This window comes from Musa acuminata, chromosome BXJ1-6 (genome assembly GCF_036884655.1).
Source record: "Musa acuminata AAA Group cultivar baxijiao chromosome BXJ1-6, Cavendish_Baxijiao_AAA, whole genome shotgun sequence".
NCBI lineage: Eukaryota > Viridiplantae > Streptophyta > Magnoliopsida > Zingiberales > Musaceae > Musa > Musa acuminata.
In genome coordinates, this window is record NC_088332.1 from 38,262,999 (window position 1) to 38,278,942 (window position 15,944).

The 15,944-nt window shown below is 39.5% G+C and overlaps 4 protein-coding genes across 7 annotated transcripts; 3 read left to right on the forward strand and 1 right to left on the reverse strand.

The window, feature by feature from the left end:
• The first annotated feature begins 448 nt into the window (after window positions 1-448).
• On the forward strand, window positions 449-3,922 carry LOC103989091 (thioredoxin Y, chloroplastic). Of its 4 annotated transcripts, none has more exons than XM_009407847.3 (5): window positions 449-691; window positions 2,337-2,425; window positions 3,041-3,218; window positions 3,370-3,443; window positions 3,561-3,922. In XM_009407847.3, the coding sequence occupies exons 1-4, from the start codon at window positions 512-514 to the stop codon at window positions 3,433-3,435; spliced, it is 513 nt and encodes a 170-aa protein (XP_009406122.2). In that variant the 5' UTR covers window positions 449-511; the 3' UTR covers window positions 3,436-3,443; window positions 3,561-3,922. The 4 variants fall into 4 exon arrangements, with proteins under 4 accessions (XP_009406122.2, XP_009406123.2, XP_009406124.2 ...); XM_009407848.3 differs by having other exon boundaries at window positions 3,600-3,922; XM_009407849.3 differs by having other exon boundaries at window positions 3,610-3,922.
• A 1,514-nt stretch (window positions 3,923-5,436) lies between these two features.
• Window positions 5,437-6,283, forward strand: LOC103989093 (abscisic stress-ripening protein 5). Its single transcript, XM_009407851.3, has 2 exons — window positions 5,437-5,768; window positions 5,879-6,283. Exons 1-2 carry the CDS (start codon window positions 5,499-5,501, stop codon window positions 6,059-6,061), a joined length of 453 nt encoding a protein of 150 aa, XP_009406126.2. The 5' UTR covers window positions 5,437-5,498; the 3' UTR covers window positions 6,062-6,283.
• A 1,653-nt stretch (window positions 6,284-7,936) lies between these two features.
• On the forward strand, window positions 7,937-8,618 carry LOC103989094 (abscisic stress-ripening protein 1). Its single transcript, XM_009407852.2, has 2 exons — window positions 7,937-8,150; window positions 8,253-8,618. Exons 1-2 carry the CDS (start codon window positions 7,992-7,994, stop codon window positions 8,403-8,405), a joined length of 312 nt encoding a protein of 103 aa, XP_009406127.2. The 5' UTR covers window positions 7,937-7,991; the 3' UTR covers window positions 8,406-8,618.
• LOC135676845 (exocyst complex component EXO70C1-like) lies at window positions 8,367-11,670 on the reverse strand. The gene has a single exon (XM_065188482.1). It carries the CDS (start codon window positions 11,368-11,370, stop codon window positions 9,235-9,237), a length of 2,136 nt encoding a protein of 711 aa, XP_065044554.1. The 5' UTR covers window positions 11,371-11,670; the 3' UTR covers window positions 8,367-9,234.
• Between the last annotated feature and the right edge of the window lie 4,274 nt (window positions 11,671-15,944).

The following is a 15,944-nucleotide window of genomic DNA, read 5'->3' on the forward strand; positions in this document are numbered from 1 at the left end:
CAAAATTATATATATGATATTGTAAATCCTGTAAAATATAGAATGGTAGTGTACATTTTCAATTTCATGGAGAATATGATTCTTCAAAATTTTTTGATATTATTATATATTATAATATTATATAATAATAATATTATTATATAATAATTTTGATATTATTCTTCAAAATTATATAATATTAAAAGTTTGATATTATTATTTCTTATATCACATCAATAGGTTTGGATTATGTGTTATTTTTGGATTATGTGTAAACTTGCCAAGTAAAAACAACAATTAATCCAAACCTATTGATGTGATTAATAATAATAATAATAATATTTGATGCCGAAAGATGCGTCTTCCGCAAACGGGTCGGGCGTGCCCGACACGCAAAGGAACCCTAAAACCCGCAACACGCGACGGTCTCATCGCTCCCCCGTCGCGTTCTATTTAAGCCGTCCTAAAAATCTCCGTCTTCCGCCGAGTTTGGGGGTTGAGGACATTCCATCCCATCCTAAGCAATAAAGCAATGGCGGCCTGCTCCTCTGCTGCGGCGGTCCTGCCGACCTGCGACCTCCGCCGCAGTTCCGTTTCCCTCCGCGCCGCGAAGCTCTCCGCCTTCGGGTCGCAGCGCGTCGCGCGGCTTTGCCGCCTCGCGACCGGGACCCGCCGGCTTAGCGCCCTCCCGCAACGCCGAGTTCTTCCGCGGGTGATTCGTCCTGCCCCCTTTCCCAACGCTTTCTTTCGTTCGATTTGTTTCGATGATGATTAGTTTGGATTTGGAATCTTGATTTTTCTTTTGCTCGAAGAACTCTAATATTTGGAAATTTGAAGTGCTACCGGTATTTGTCTCTTCTTTGCGCTTGATTCTTGGATATTACAGGTCCTTGCATGAGTGATATGTTGTGACGTGGTGATTCGATGCTAAGTAATGTCTGATTTCTTTTAGAATTCGCACGGTCTCGAAATTGACCCGATTATTGCTTCTATGGGTCAATTATTTATGGCCTTTGGATGATATTAGCGTCTCTGTTTGTGGTAATTCGAGCTTGGTTTGAATGGTTGTAGCCGATGAGAAACTAAAAGCTGAGATGATGCCTTTTAAGTGTTAGACGATAATTCAATTGGAAGGCGTCTGATATAGAGAATTCAGCCGGTGTGATATTTCGGTTAAATGCTTATATCTTATAATAGAACTGCATTTTTCCGGAATCTGAGTATTTACATTAGCTATTCTAATATCGCATGTTCTTTAGCAGTTGGAGTGAGGTACTTGGAAGACATAGTTCGGAATTGCCTGCTGCATTGCATAGCTTTTTCTGATTCGACATGTTGTCACAGAATGATGAAAATTTTCCCGTGCCTACCTGTGAATAGATTTTTTTATGAATTTTCACTGCTTGTATGCATTCTTTTAGCTGCCTATGAAGCATAAGCTGGAGTGGTACGTAACATATCTTGACAGTCAAAAAGGTGTTTCTTTTTTTTGTGTGTGTGTATGTAGAAGGATTTTTTATTTTTTTTATTCAGAAGCTAAAATTTCACCTCTCTCATGAATAGGTTTAGCCTGATCCTGTTATGCGCTCTAGTTTATTGTTGTTTAAATGAGCGATGAGCATCCTTTTACCTGACAAAGAATGTGTAGCAGGATAGATTAAGGAATTGGGCTTGGCACCTTTTTTATACATGCCCATTTTATGCATTTTTCTTGTTTTATTTATTATCCAGATGTAATTAGAAGGTGTACTAAGTTGAATTTAACAACAATCTTTCTTCGTATGTCTGTCGAAGGATTTTTTATTTTTTATATTCAGAAACTAAAATTTCACCTCTCTCACAAATAGGTTTAGCCAGATCCTGTTATGCGCTCTAGTTTATTGTTGTTTAAATGAGCGATGAGCATCCTTTTACCTGACAAAGAATGTGTAGCAGGATAGAATAAGGAATTGGGCTTGGCACTTTTTTTATACATGCCCATTTTATGCATTTTTCTTGTTTCATTTATTATCTAGATGTAATTAGAAGGTGTATGAAGTTGAATTTAACAACAATCTTTCTTCGTATGTCGAATAATTTTTTATTTTTTTTATTCAAAAGCTAAAATTTCACCTCTCTCATGAATAGGTTTAGCCTGATCCTGTTATGCACTCTAGTTTATTGTTGTTTAAATGAGTGATGAGCATCCTTTTATCTGACAAAGAATGTGTAGCTGGATAGATTAAGGAATTGGGCTTGGCACTTTTTTTATACATGCCCATTTTATGCATTTTTCTTGTTTCATTTATTATCCAGATGTAATTAGAGGTTGTACGAAGTTGAATTTAACAACAGTATTTCTTTATTTGGTTTTACAGATAGAAGCAAAGAAGCAAGCCTTCTCTTCTTTTGATGAATTGTTGGAAAAATGTGATAAGCCTCTGTTGGTTGACTTTTATGCAACTTGGTAAGTCCTTGTTTCACTTTCTAGGTAATTTATTCTTTTTTTTTGTCCGGTGGTCATTGTCTTAGCTTATGATGCTAGATGTTAAGCTATTATTTTTCTTTAAGATGATTGTTGTTTTTTGTATTGTCAATGTTTAAACTTTCTTTAGCTCAATTTTGAAAAGCTTTGAAGTTGATTCTTTTAGAAGTTCAAATGTTTTGTAAATCATTGAGCTGATTGCCCACACACTGATGTGTAATATCGAACAGGCTGAGACCTTTATCATTTAAAACAGACGAGTTTTTAGTATTTTATCATCTCAAACGGCAAAAGACTACTGATTGATAGTGAGAAATCCTCTTTTTGGGCCAAGCCTTCTCTCAACTTTGGGCACCATATGATGCTAGGTTCACTGATTTGACCACCACTTGACGCCTGCCTCTCTTCTAATGGGAGCAAATCATGCACATCATTTTTCTCATGTGTATGTGAAAGTTTTTCTCTTGGAATTTTGGTTTTTTGTGAATAAGGAGGTAGTTTTTGTACAGTGTTTATATTTTGTAATGGTGCCTCAGATGCATATAATATTTCTGCTGTTCTGAATCTGAAATGACTCTTTTTTCTTTTATCCGGTAGGTGTGGTCCTTGTCAATTCATGGTTTCTGTTCTTGAAGAAGTGAGTGAAAAAATGAAAGATAAAATCCAAGTGGTCAAAATTGATACAGAAAAATACACTAGCATCGCTGATCGGTACCAAGTCAAGGCATTGCCTACATTCATCATTTTCAAGGATGGAAAACCCTTGGATCGCTTCGTAAGATTGAAAAAGCACATTGCTCTGTTTATTTTGTTCCCTATTTTTCTTCTAGCTAAAACTGTTATACCATTATCTCATCCTGAAATGCACATGCACTGACACTGAGTACACATCTTGTTGTGGCAACAACATTTTGGTCAATATTCAGGAAGGAGCCATGCCTGCCCATCAGCTTATCCAACGCATTGAGGATGCTTTTAAAGTCAAACAGTAACTGATAAGGTAGATTTTTAACCATTTAATCATATTGACCACCAATTGATACCACATGTTCTTGTTAGACTTTTTTCCCCCCTTATGTAACTTCTCAGCATTCTCATTCATTGTTAATTCTATTAGGTTATATTGCATATACTCTATGATGTTTGCCTCGCATAGCGTTAAGCAGGTCTGAATCGGATGGCTTTGTGTAATGTTTGCATACCCACAGAATTCAAGATGTCAGTTGGAGTCACTGCGGTGGTGAAGTTTCATGTGACAAGAAAAAGGGACCTCATAAGTAACAGCATCCACTGATCAATCTGTGGCTCTGTTGCATGTAACTCCCTAACTAGATTTGAAAGTTCTACTCTTGTATTATTAATGTCTTCTGTTCCTTCTATGTGTGATGTACTTTGTTATGTTTCCATAAGTGAAACCAACGGGAAATCATATACAATTTCTTTGTATAATATACAACCATGGATTTGCAGTGTTGTGTCTGATGGCTTTGCCTTGTGGTTTCCATTACTCTTGATACAAGAACTGCATGGTTAAATACCATGAGTGAGTTCTCTTACCGAAAATGAGAGCATACTCTTCCACACACACAACTTACATGACTCTCTTAATTGTTAATGATGTTTATGTGAATCAGATTAGATGCTAAACAGGTGATTCAAACTTTCCAAGTTGTTCCTGGTCTGAGATTTATTTATTTATTTTTTATTTCGCTAGTATATTAGCCTTCCGCAGGTGGATTCTTCTCTCATATTGTATAACAATACCCAAAACCCATATATTTTTAATATTTTTTATTCACTTGCTATGTATTTTGTAAGAACATAATCGTCTTAAATATATCGATCGGTTTTTTTTTATACTTTTTTTGATGGATTGAAAGGGACAAAAGAAACATATATTTTTTTAATAATAATTTTGATCTCTAGTAGACCTTTAGATGAAATTTTGACTATCTATCATAGAAAAAAGAATAAATTAATCTTATTAGATTCTCAAAGAAATTCTTTTGGAAGCAACACCAGCCATACTTGCTTCGATTTATCTTGCAAATCGTATGTAGCCAAAATAGTTGGATCCAATTCAACATTTGGTTTCACAAGTCACCTACAGTTCGTTCGGTGGAAATATATGTACAATTAATTAGGCATCTAAAAGAGGACTGCAACATTTGGACACATCTTGCGAAAGAGTTGTCGACAAGTATACTATACATCCCTCCTATCTTTTTGCCAGTTGCTATGTTACACACATATTATAGTGATAATGACACCCATATCTGTATTGGAATTGATACGATCACACACAAGTCATGAGTGATCATAATTATAATCTCCCTTCCCACGAAGGAATATGATGCCGTGTGCCAACCTACAAGTCTTGTTTGGTAGGTTGCTGCTGTATCAATCCTTTTCCCATGTCAATGACACTTGCAATTTGAAGAAGATGTGAAGCACCATCGATAATTTTCCTCTACTTATTTGCCCTTTGTTATTATTATTTTGACTGATTTCTCCATCTTTAGATCACACCGTACACCTAAAGATAATGGACGGCTGGAATGATATCTGATGATGAGAGGTGGATCCGTACCCGGACCGCCAAGACCCGATTGGATTCCCGGATTTGCTTCTTGCCGACACAGCGCGTTGTCGGGCCCCACAACTCGCGGACCTATCGAGAGGATTCGCGACGAAGCAAATCCACGCGTCTTCTTCTCCACCGCACACTCGAGTGGGCCCCGGCGAAAGGTGTACGTCGCTGATGTCTACGTAAACGAGCCAAATGAGAAGGACGTGCGCTGGGGCCCACCACGTCGCCCTCCGACTTTGTCGGTGACGCGTGCGGCACTTCGGGCGTCCGATCGACATCGAACGGTCCGAATCCATCTTCAAGTCACTCATCGGTAATCGCTAGGTCGAATCAGATCACCAACCGTCCGCTTGATCGAATCGGACCGTTCTTTCAGCTTCGGAGCCACTATAAATACCGCAGCCACCCATGTCGAGTGCCACAGCGACCAGTCCCCGAACAACGTGAAGCATCGTCGAAACGCGGATGGCCGAGGAGAAGCATCACCACCACTTCTTCCACCACCACAAGGAGGAGGAGCAGCCCGCCGAAGAGCAGCTCACCGAGGAGGCGGTGTACTCGGAGACTGCCTACTCCGGTGGCGGTGACGCCTACGCCTCCGGGTACACCGAGACGGTTGTCGTGGCCGGGTCGGCCTCCGACGACTACGAGAAGTACAAGGAGGAAGAGAAGCAACACAAGCACAAGGAACATCTCGGAAAGATGGGCGCCGTCGCCGCCGGTGCTTTTGCTCTGGTAGCTCTCTTTGATCGTATATTTTGCACTCTGTTTTTCTTCTCTATATCGAACGGAATTCGACCTCAATAGATTTTGTGTTCTACTCATATCTTCTGTGCCGAGTGCAGTACGAGAAACACGAGGCCAAGAAGGACGAGGAGCATGGCCACAGGCACAAGATAGAGGAGGAGATTGCCGCGGCGGTGGCGGTCGGCAGCGGAGGATATGCCTTCCATGAGCACCACGAGAAGAAGGAAGCCAAGGAGGAAGCCGAGGAGGCCACCGGGAAGCACCACCACCACCTCTTCTAAGGGCGCATCTATGTATACACATATATCACGTTATATATATACTGAGGTGGAGTGTTTACGTTCATGGATTTGACACTCTAATGCACCCAAATAAGTGCTGGTTTGGTGCATATGTTACTGTGTGATCTAATATGTATCAGTGTGGGGTGCGACTTGCAGTTGATTTCTCTCTCTACTATTATTAATGAAAAAGAAGTGCATATAATTTTTTTCTGGATAAAATATGATAGTTGACTTGAATCTTCTCTTGACATCTGTTAAAGGCTGTAATGTGTTCTTGTGATGGGACATTAGAGTTTCCATATGCAACTATCGAATGATAACCATCAAGATTTATTTTAATAATAGAGGAAAATAAGTGAAAGAATATATCAGTCACATATAATATGAAAAAATAATATAATTAATTGGCTGTTGATGACCATCAAGAAATTAAATAAATATGGTCTCTAAACATAATGTGAGGAAAGAACATAATATACTATTCTATGATACATTATAATGTTCTAATCTGAATATAAGTAGAAAGAAAATTATAATTATAATTATAATTATATCAAATTATAATTATTCGATGAATAATTTTTATTTTTTATGATTTTTTATTGATAAAATTTCATCTTTATAAAATAATCTTTAAGGTCTTCAATTTAGATTGAATTTGATATTTGATATTTATTTCATTTTTATCCTCTTTGAGTAGATATTTCATCTGGCAACTTATGATATATAATAAATACTCCTAAACTAATTTATAGGATATGATGCAAGTTGTTTTCTCTCTCTACCTCTTAATTTGGCCATCAAATGCTTGATTGGATATAAATTTTCTTCTATCATCAGTCACATCTCATTGAAATTTGACATGTTGGGTGATCTTTATGATGTGATAAGATTCAAAATCAGGATCACATAAAATTCATGAATTTATTATTATCAAGTTTAGTTATCATGACTTCATTTGTTACCTTAGTCCTAACTGGATTGTCGAAAGGATTAGATCAAATATCTTACTTGACTTTGGTATTCATATAAACCAACACATCAATTTTAGATTCTTATACATGTGATTCAAAATTAAGTCTAGTCCGATAAAATATTAAATATCTTTTACCTTGGTCAAAAGCTTCTAGATATTAAGAATTTTAATTTTCTTACAAGTTACTAACATCAATTGACATTATCTGAAGAAGAAGTAAAAAAAAAAAACCACTTGTTCTACCCCAATTGTTGTGAACCCAATCACATTGACAATGATTGCTAATTTTAAAGGAAGCCTGAAACAGGTACTTGGTCTTTATGATAATATCCCAATGCAAATCTGGCCAACAAAGGGTGGATGATCTTTTGAGATGCCAACAACACACCACCTCTTAAATCAATCTGAAATAAAAGCATGACCACTTGTGATCCCATCTTCTTTTCCTTCATGAGGAAGGCATGATCCTTTTCAATCATACTTCTCCCTCCTTCCTGAGCAAGCAAGTCATGACTGGTGGAGGAAACCACCTCCCCAAGATAAAAATGAACTTATTGGTTTCATAACTCATTTAGGTCAACATTACCTTTCTAAACAATTGAGATGGTTTGATTAACACATGGGAGTGGAAAGAAATGATGAGTGGGTTCACACTTTCTTGTTGGTTGTTGTCAAGCCATACATTTGAGATGAGGCCAATTCATGTCAACCCAAATGCCACAGCTGTATGCATAATCCATCCCATTTGATTATGCCACCCACCTCATGACTAGTAGTCACACACAGCAACAAAATCCTTTTATATTTTGGTCCATTAATTGTTTATAAGATTATTGTGGGCATTTCTGTAATCTCCAACCCCAATTTCCTCCTATAAATTTCCATATGATGATCAAGCCATGACCACACCCTTATCTCTTCTCCTCTGACAGTCCATCAATAATTTGCCCCATGGCAGAGGAGGAGCAGAAGCACCATCACCACTTCTTCCACCACCACCGGGATGAGGAGAGCCCCTCCGAGGTTGACCCCAAGAAGGAGGAGAAGCACCACAAGCACAAGGAACACCTAGGTGAGCTGGGTGCCCTTGCTGCCGGTGCTTATGCCCTGGTAAGTCACCAAAACTCTATTTCCCCGATCTCGACATCGATCGTCATTATCTGACGTCGACTTGCGATCGTTGGTGGTCATCTGGTTGTTCCATTGGCGCAGCACGAGAAGCACCAGGCGAAAAAGGATCCGGAGAACGCACACAAGCACAAGGTCGCCGAGGAGATCGCTGCCACTGTTGCGGTGGGCAGCGCTGGGTTTGCATTCCACGAGCACCATGAGAAGAAGGAAGCGAAGAAGCACGCCTGCGAGTAGACAGACGACGATCCACCCGCCTCTTCCGAGAAAGATTGCTTGGTAGAATAAAGGACTCATCTCCTGGTTGTCGTACGACCATGTGTGTCTGTCCCCAATAGTTTGCTTGCTTCATGGCTTTGAGCACTGTTCTTGATCTTCTTCCTCCTTCGCTTCGCTGTCTTTTTCAGCCGGTGTTCTAATAATCATGTGTGGATTCGTGATTTCTGACTCCATCAGGTGCAAATCTTTTTTTAGCCGCATAGATTTCTGACAGAACTCATACGATCGACAGATGCAATCGTTCTTAATCTTAGCAAGCCATGCCGAAGTCGATCTCAAATATAGGCTCTCATCTGTAGTGGAGTTCGGACAAGAACTAAAAATAGTCCTGTAAATAAATATTGAGAAAAAGGAAAAATTCCTAAGAAAAGTTGCAGGTTTTAATTTTCTTTTCTTATAGAGTTCTTCGTTTTCGATTTTAATCTCTTAAAGGTGAATGATATTTTTATTTATTTATCTTTTTCTTGATTTATTTTGGCTCAAAAAAAATTAAATTTATTAAAATAAATTTTAATTATGTAAATTTAAATTTGTTAAATATAAATATGAAATACAATATTAAAAAAATATAAAATAATTTGACATAAATTTTAGATATTTATATTTAAGTCAAAGAAATCTGATAGATAGATATATTTTGAGGTCCCAAAGAAGTCAGTTCAATAATTTCTTGAAATATGAATCCATAAATCCCTATTTGATATGATGATAAAAATTTTTGGTGACATACATGAATAGGAGGAGGACACAGAAGACTGTGAGGGAATCCAGAAGAAGCTCTCGGCACTCATGTCCTCTTCCGACTAACCATGGATGACGGGTTGCCGGAGAAGAGCTCATCGATGTAGTTCTCGAGCTCCTCCGGCCCGAACTTGATGTACTTCCCTGATTTCTTCCCGGGATCCAGGTACTGCGAGAACCTCCCTAGGAATGACCGGTAAGCCGGCACGATCACCGCCGACACCGACACCCTCAGCTCCGACTGCAGCTGCTCGTCGCTCACCACCCACGAGCTCTGCGCCTTGTGGATCTCCTCGAACATGGAGTTGAAGCTCTTGAGCCGCTCCTTGAGCACCGGCTTGGCGACGTGCCCCCTCGCCTGGAGCCCGTCGTCCTTGAAGCACGCCAGCACCTTGGACCACGTCTCCCGCTGGTAGTTCTTGTGGTACTGCCGCAGATCCGATGACCGCTTCCGGCTCCAGGTGTCCCCTAGCAGCTGATGGATCTCCGTCGACCCCTTGATCTTTTGCATGACGTACCTCCCGTTGTTCATCAAGAAGATGCTGCAGAGTGCGGGATCCCTGTAGAGCTTGGACTTGGACTCCAAATTGGTGTGCAGCAATTCCATCGCCTCCATTAGCTGAATCGCGAACGGGTTATGGTTGTCGTCGCTGCCGCCTTTTGCGGCGTCCTCCACTTGCGACGATGGGTTCTCCGAGTTCTTGTGGTCTCTGAACACCTGCTCCATCGTGTTCTTGTACTCGCACGCGTACTTGAGGTAGTTCATCACGTAGCGGGTGAGCGGATGGACGGCGCCACCCGGCACGGCGTTCTTCCCCATGTCGGTCTTGATGGAGGTCTCCAGATCGCAGAAGATCGCGACGACGGCCTCCCCGAGGCGCGAGCGAACCAGCGCCACCTCTGTCGTGAGATCGTGAGCGGCAGAGGAGTCATCCGGTTCCGATTCGGTGGTGCGCAAGAGGGCATCGATCCTCGGCACCATGTCGCGCAACGTCTCGTACATGTCGAGCACCTTGAAGAGCTTCTCCGCGGAGCGCTTTGTCGTGGCGACGGCCTCCGCGAAACCCAGGAGCAGGACGGTGACGCCACGGGCGAAGTTGTGGAAGATGCTGTAGGCGATGGCGCTGTGGCCGGCGAAGACGGCCTCGCAGAGGTCGTGCTCCCGGGGAAAGGCGACCTCCACGGTCTGCCGGAAGACCTTGTTCCACGTCGCGATCTTGGCCTCCAGCGAATCCCACGGCATCTTCTGCACGTCGTCGACGCCGAGCTTCTCGTACCCGAGGTTCGACAGGGCGACGTCGAACGCATTGCGGCGGGAGATGGTGAACACCTGGCAGCACTCCGTCGCGTACCCGGCGGAGACCACGGCGCCGGCGATCCCACTCAGCCTCTCGATGATCTCCGGCGTATAAGTCGAAGGAAATTCGGCAAGATCGGGTTCCGACGGCGGCGGAACGCAGCGATCGATGGCATCGTGAAGGTGTCCGATCGACGGCCGCCGCTTAGTCTTCGGCCTGGCAGTGCCGGTATCCTTCTTCGGTTTAGAGTCCTCGAGAAGGGAATGGAACTCGTCCTCGAGGAAACACATCGCGTAGCGGAGGATGCTGCTGGCGCGAGTCATCGCCTTGTTATACTTGGTATCCGACGAGAAGATCGATAACGCGGAAGTCAGCTTGGCCACCCGATCAATGGCGTCGAAAAGGACGAGCTCGTCGTTGGCAGGAGGAGACGCTCCATCCTTGCCGGATTCATACTTGACCAGCTCCTCCTCCACGAAATCAAGAAACTTCTTGATGGTAGGTTCGGGCATCGCCGGCGGCTCAGGCCACTGATCCCGCCCATCGTCAATGCTGAGAAGAAAGGAGAGGAAACCATCGACTTCCTCCGAAATGGAGCCAAAGCTGGCTTCCGGTGGCTCTTCGGGAGCGCTGCTTGCTTCCTCCTCCTTGTTGACGACCACAACAACCTCCACCTCCTCCTCTTCCTGTCCTTCTTCTTCATCCTCCTCGATTGTCACCGTCTCGGTGTCCCTCTCCTTCTTCCCGTAGCTCTTTTCCAGCTTGACGGGGCCTAAGGAGCGGCTGCGGTCGATCTCCCGGGGTTTGTCGTCGCGGCCGGAGGTGGAGGAGGAGGAGGAGGAGAAGCTGCTAAATTTCTGAGTAACGGTTTGGCTTCTCTCCATGAATAATCGCAGCTGGTGCGGTTAATATCCAAGCATACTATTCGATGGAAGACAAATGGATGCAGAAGACGAGGAGAGGAGAAGGGGGAAAGGAAGAGGAAAGATTGGGCGTCAATAGAGACGAGGTTGAGAGAGAGTCCCCGAGATAGGAGTAGGGGTGGCGGAAACCCAGGGAGATTTGAACCGGTCGTCGCCTTACATAGATAGATGTAGATGGACGGAGGTACAGATGGTTGACTCGTAGGCAGTTGGAACCACGTATTGTCTCGACTCATTATAGGCACAAAAATAATAATAATAATTTAATTTAATAAAAATATTGTAGTCTTTTTTTGCAAAAACATTCATATTGTTGAAAACATTATAAAAATATTATAATATTTTTGTATTATGTAATAATATTTTTAAATATTATTAAAAAAAATTATAATATAATATAAAAATATTATAACGATTCACCTTACGGATCTACGAAAAAAAATAGACAGATTGATTGTCCAATCAGGGTATTTCAAGTATTAAGTAAAAATGATAAGAAATTATGAAAATATAAGGTACTATTTATCGAGGGAAAAATTAAAAAAGAGAGTTTTTTTTTCTGAGAATTCACTCTATATATATATATATATATATATATATATATATATATATATATATATATATATATATATATATATATATATATATATATATATATATATATATATATTCAAAGTTATATATAAAATTTGTATGAAGATATTTTTGTAGAATCTTTTGGAACTATATATGTTTTTCTCCAAATTAAACCAATAAATACAAGGAAGAAGAATGAATAATTAATTTTCAATAGGACTAATTCTTTATTAGATTCTTAATCATAATCTAAAATAAATAAATACAATATAATTTATTAAAAAAATCTGAAGGCATATAATAGGTGTAAGGATTAATCGAGAATTTCGCCTTAATATTCAATCAGTATTGTTTGAGTTATAATTATTCTATTCACCTTAATTATTATTATTAGTCGCTTTAATCGGAACCAGAAAAAAAAAATATTTTGTTTAAATTACATATGATGGATGAATATTGGATCTCCAATGATCTGAAAATTACTCATAAAATGTGATCAAAGACTACACTTTTCTTGATCTCATCATACAAACACCAAATACACAACATGAACAACAAGCATTCAATTTTTTCCTATAGTTTGTAGTTACAATTTTTCTAGATCTACATTTAAATACATGGTAAAGTTGTAACTTTGTTTCTTTCCTTTTAGTAATTAGACACACAATTCTTGCTCATCTTATAATTCTGTTCAAGAAAAGAGAAATTAGAAGAGTTGAGTGATTTAGAACTCTTAACACTTTGCCCCAATTTGAAATCCAAGAAACAATTGTTCTTTGCCTCATAGTTATTTTAATTTAGAGTAGCATAGAACATAAACAATCTAGAACAGATTAATGCATCAAGATAGAACATCTCATTAGTATTATTCTATGACTTGATTCGATCAAGGAAACAAACAAATCCTAAATCACAGCCAGCAACCTAACTGGTCTTTCTAATTTGGCTTTTTTGCTGGAAGATCCTGTGGTTGAAGGTTACACTATATTTGTGAGGCCAAATGAATACTCTTGCAACTCAAATTAAAACCATAAAACAAAGTAGCTGATAATTCTTAGAGTTAGAATCCTTTCCATCATTTATCTCTAATCTTGATAAGAATTTAGAATCAAATGACAATAAATGTATAATCTCGCACGGGTTGTTTACGCGAAGAACGGATTTCTTGATCCGCTAGAAATTAGACAAGTAAAATAGATTTCGAAGTCAGTTATATAGCTACTTAAAAATAATAATAAATCTAAATTTTAAGAAATTATATACATAAAGACACTATAATCTTCTTTCATGCACCATTAAACACTATTAGTCGAAACATAACATCAATTAGTTTGTAGAAAGGAAGATGTGTGATCAATCATCATATTAATGTACAAAAAATGTTTAAATTTGTTTTGTTAAGGCGATGAACTGCATAATTACAAACAATAATTCTTCAATTAGTGGACTACACTTTGGATTTATAATTGTAACAGTGAGGAAGACAATATAAGAATCTCAATGATTGGCTCCAAATCAAAAAGAAATTGGTACCAAAAAGTGCCTGATGTGGGGGCTAAATTAGCAAATGGTTCACCTCTTAAGTTAAACCAAAGAAAAAGAAAGATTATGACCATTTTCTTGTTCTTGGAGCTTACATTGTTGGCCTTCATGGAAATGATGCAATGCAAGGACATGATTTCATTGTTCTTGTGTCATAGAATAGTGATAGGGAGATTTATTTGATCCAACAATAAATTATATTTACACATAAAAGAGCATATAAAAAATAAAAGAAAGACTTATTTAAACCTATAAACATCATAAAATTGAGTTTAATACTTTGATCCAGTGATTCAAGCATTATCACAATATCAAATCTGATCTAATATAAAAAATAATAGAGAAGGAAAAAAGTAGATACTTCTGTCATACAACTATATGTAGTACAAATGTTGGCAAGCAATATTATCTTGGGATCTTCTTTTGATCAATCATGGGGCTGTGTCCAACTAGCTTTCATGATGATGTGATGCCTAATCTGTCCATCAGGGACAAGCTTGTAAAGAATCTAAGCATCTCTATTCTACATTGGACACTCTTGTGCCAAATATTCTCTTTTGTTGAGACAACATGTAATCTAGTGTTGGATATGGTTAGGAGAGATTAAGTTTGAGCCATATCTTTCTCAAGAGACACACCACATGAAGTCACCCACATCATCCTTTGTGACCTATGCAGCCACAATGAAACAAGCTGCAAACTTTTATGTCCATTGTTAATTTTCATTGTGATAAGAACCTTATCAATATTTTTCAATGGATTCTTTCATGTGTAGTTGTGGGGGTTTTTTTTTTACTAGTTCAATAATATGTGTCTATTTCAAGTTTTTTTTTGCTTCAATATTTATAAATAGATGAATAAATTTTTTGAAAAACTGAAGTCATTAGAAAAGGATTCACTATATGTATTAACAATTCAAAAAACAATTTTTTTTTATATATGAGATCATATGAACTCCTTCCATTTTGTTCTAAAAAATATGGTTTGATATAATTAGAGTTGGATGAATAAGGATGCATGTAAGAAAAAAAGTTGCTATTGTTTTAGAAGAGATATTAATTAATAAGCTCTCCACAATAAGCTACAAATCTCAAATGAGTTATCCTAAATTACAAATCACCACAAGTAGAGGTTTCAAACAAAATATAATTCATCCAGCCATAAGTAGGACATAAGACTCATTCATCTCAATTGATGAGCAAGCCAGTGTTGAACTGGATCAAATCAAATAGGGATTTTTATTCCAATTATCTGTAAAAGCTCAATCCAATCTACTCCTCCATTTAATAGTAATAATAATAATAGTTATAGTAAAGATGGATCAATAACAACAACAACAACAACAACAACATGACTTGTTGTTTATAGCCCTCCCAACCTCACACAGGACTCTTTAAGGGTGTTGTGATCTGACCTACCTAAGCTATGCAACACCCACCAAGATGAGGTGGAAGGAGATGTCATGTGAGAGGGACTTGACCTAATCCAATGCAGTGTTGGACAGCTCAGGTGGTGCCCCAGCACAGCCATGACTCGAGCCACACCTCATCATCTCCACGAGACATGACCGACGTCACTTGCACTTCCTCACACTGCGTCTGGGAAGACGGTGTGCTTCACATGGTGGATTGCTTCATCTCTTCCAGTCCCAAGGTGAAACGTGGTGGTGGTGGTGGTGGCTCAGCCTGTCACTGGCAAGTGGAGCTCTGAACCTGGACTTGTACTCCCCCATCATAGTTGGAAGCTTCCCCGAGAGAGAGAGAGAGATCTGAACGCCACCTCGAAAGCCACAAGCTAAAGAGGGGGGTAATCTTTGCTGTTGTAGCAGTACTATCAATAAAGAGAATGAGAAGTCTTTCTCTTCTCTCTCTCTTCCACATATACACGGTAAAAGACTTGGGCTCAGAGAGAGAGAGAGAGAGAGAGAGAGGCAGATTCCATGCATCTCACCTGCACATTCCCAGCACCAGAAAGCTGCACCAAAGGTGGTCCATGGGAAGCTTATCCACCACCAATAAGGCTAACCAAGCATCTTCTTGTGCACCTGGCATCATCTACCAACATCTAATGGTGAAAAGATAGATGCATAATTTTTCTACACAAACATAACGATCTATAGATCTCATCACATAATGCTGAGCAGCTTAGAAATAATCATATGAGGAACGATAATTCCTTTGTAAAAAATATCCATCTTCTCAAAGATTTGATTCTCGAAACGTAATATCAAAAGGAGGATGAAATCTACTTTTGACTGCGGATCTGATTCTTAAAATGTGATGATATACCGTAACATGGATCGATGATCGATTTTGTCGCTATAGGTAAAAGGTACTTGTGGATGGCAATGTCACTGCAAACCGCGGCCTAAGCCTGCACGCATTACCAGCTACTACACATGTCGGTGGAATCATCAT

Bases quoted from the DNA above. Each gene is read 5' to 3' on its own strand.
- LOC103989091 (XM_009407847.3), top strand. From the start codon at position 512: ATGGCGGCCTGCTCCTCTGCTGCGGCGGTCCTGCCGACCTGCGACCTC. The intron at 692-2,336 runs GTGATTCGTCCT...TTGGTTTTACAG, and splicing joins AACGCCGAGTTCTTCCGCGG to ATAGAAGCAAAGAAGCAAGC. The intron at 3,219-3,369 runs GTAAGATTGAAA...GTCAATATTCAG, and splicing joins GAAAACCCTTGGATCGCTTC to GAAGGAGCCATGCCTGCCCA.
- LOC103989093 (XM_009407851.3), top strand. From the start codon at position 5,499: ATGGCCGAGGAGAAGCATCACCACCACTTCTTCCACCACCACAAGGAG. The intron at 5,769-5,878 runs GTAGCTCTCTTT...TGCCGAGTGCAG, and splicing joins CCGCCGGTGCTTTTGCTCTG to TACGAGAAACACGAGGCCAA.
- LOC103989094 (XM_009407852.2), top strand. From the start codon at position 7,992: ATGGCAGAGGAGGAGCAGAAGCACCATCACCACTTCTTCCACCACCAC. The intron at 8,151-8,252 runs GTAAGTCACCAA...CCATTGGCGCAG, and splicing joins CTGCCGGTGCTTATGCCCTG to CACGAGAAGCACCAGGCGAA.
- LOC135676845 (XM_065188482.1), bottom strand. From the start codon at position 11,370: ATGGAGAGAAGCCAAACCGTTACTCAGAAATTTAGCAGCTTCTCCTCC.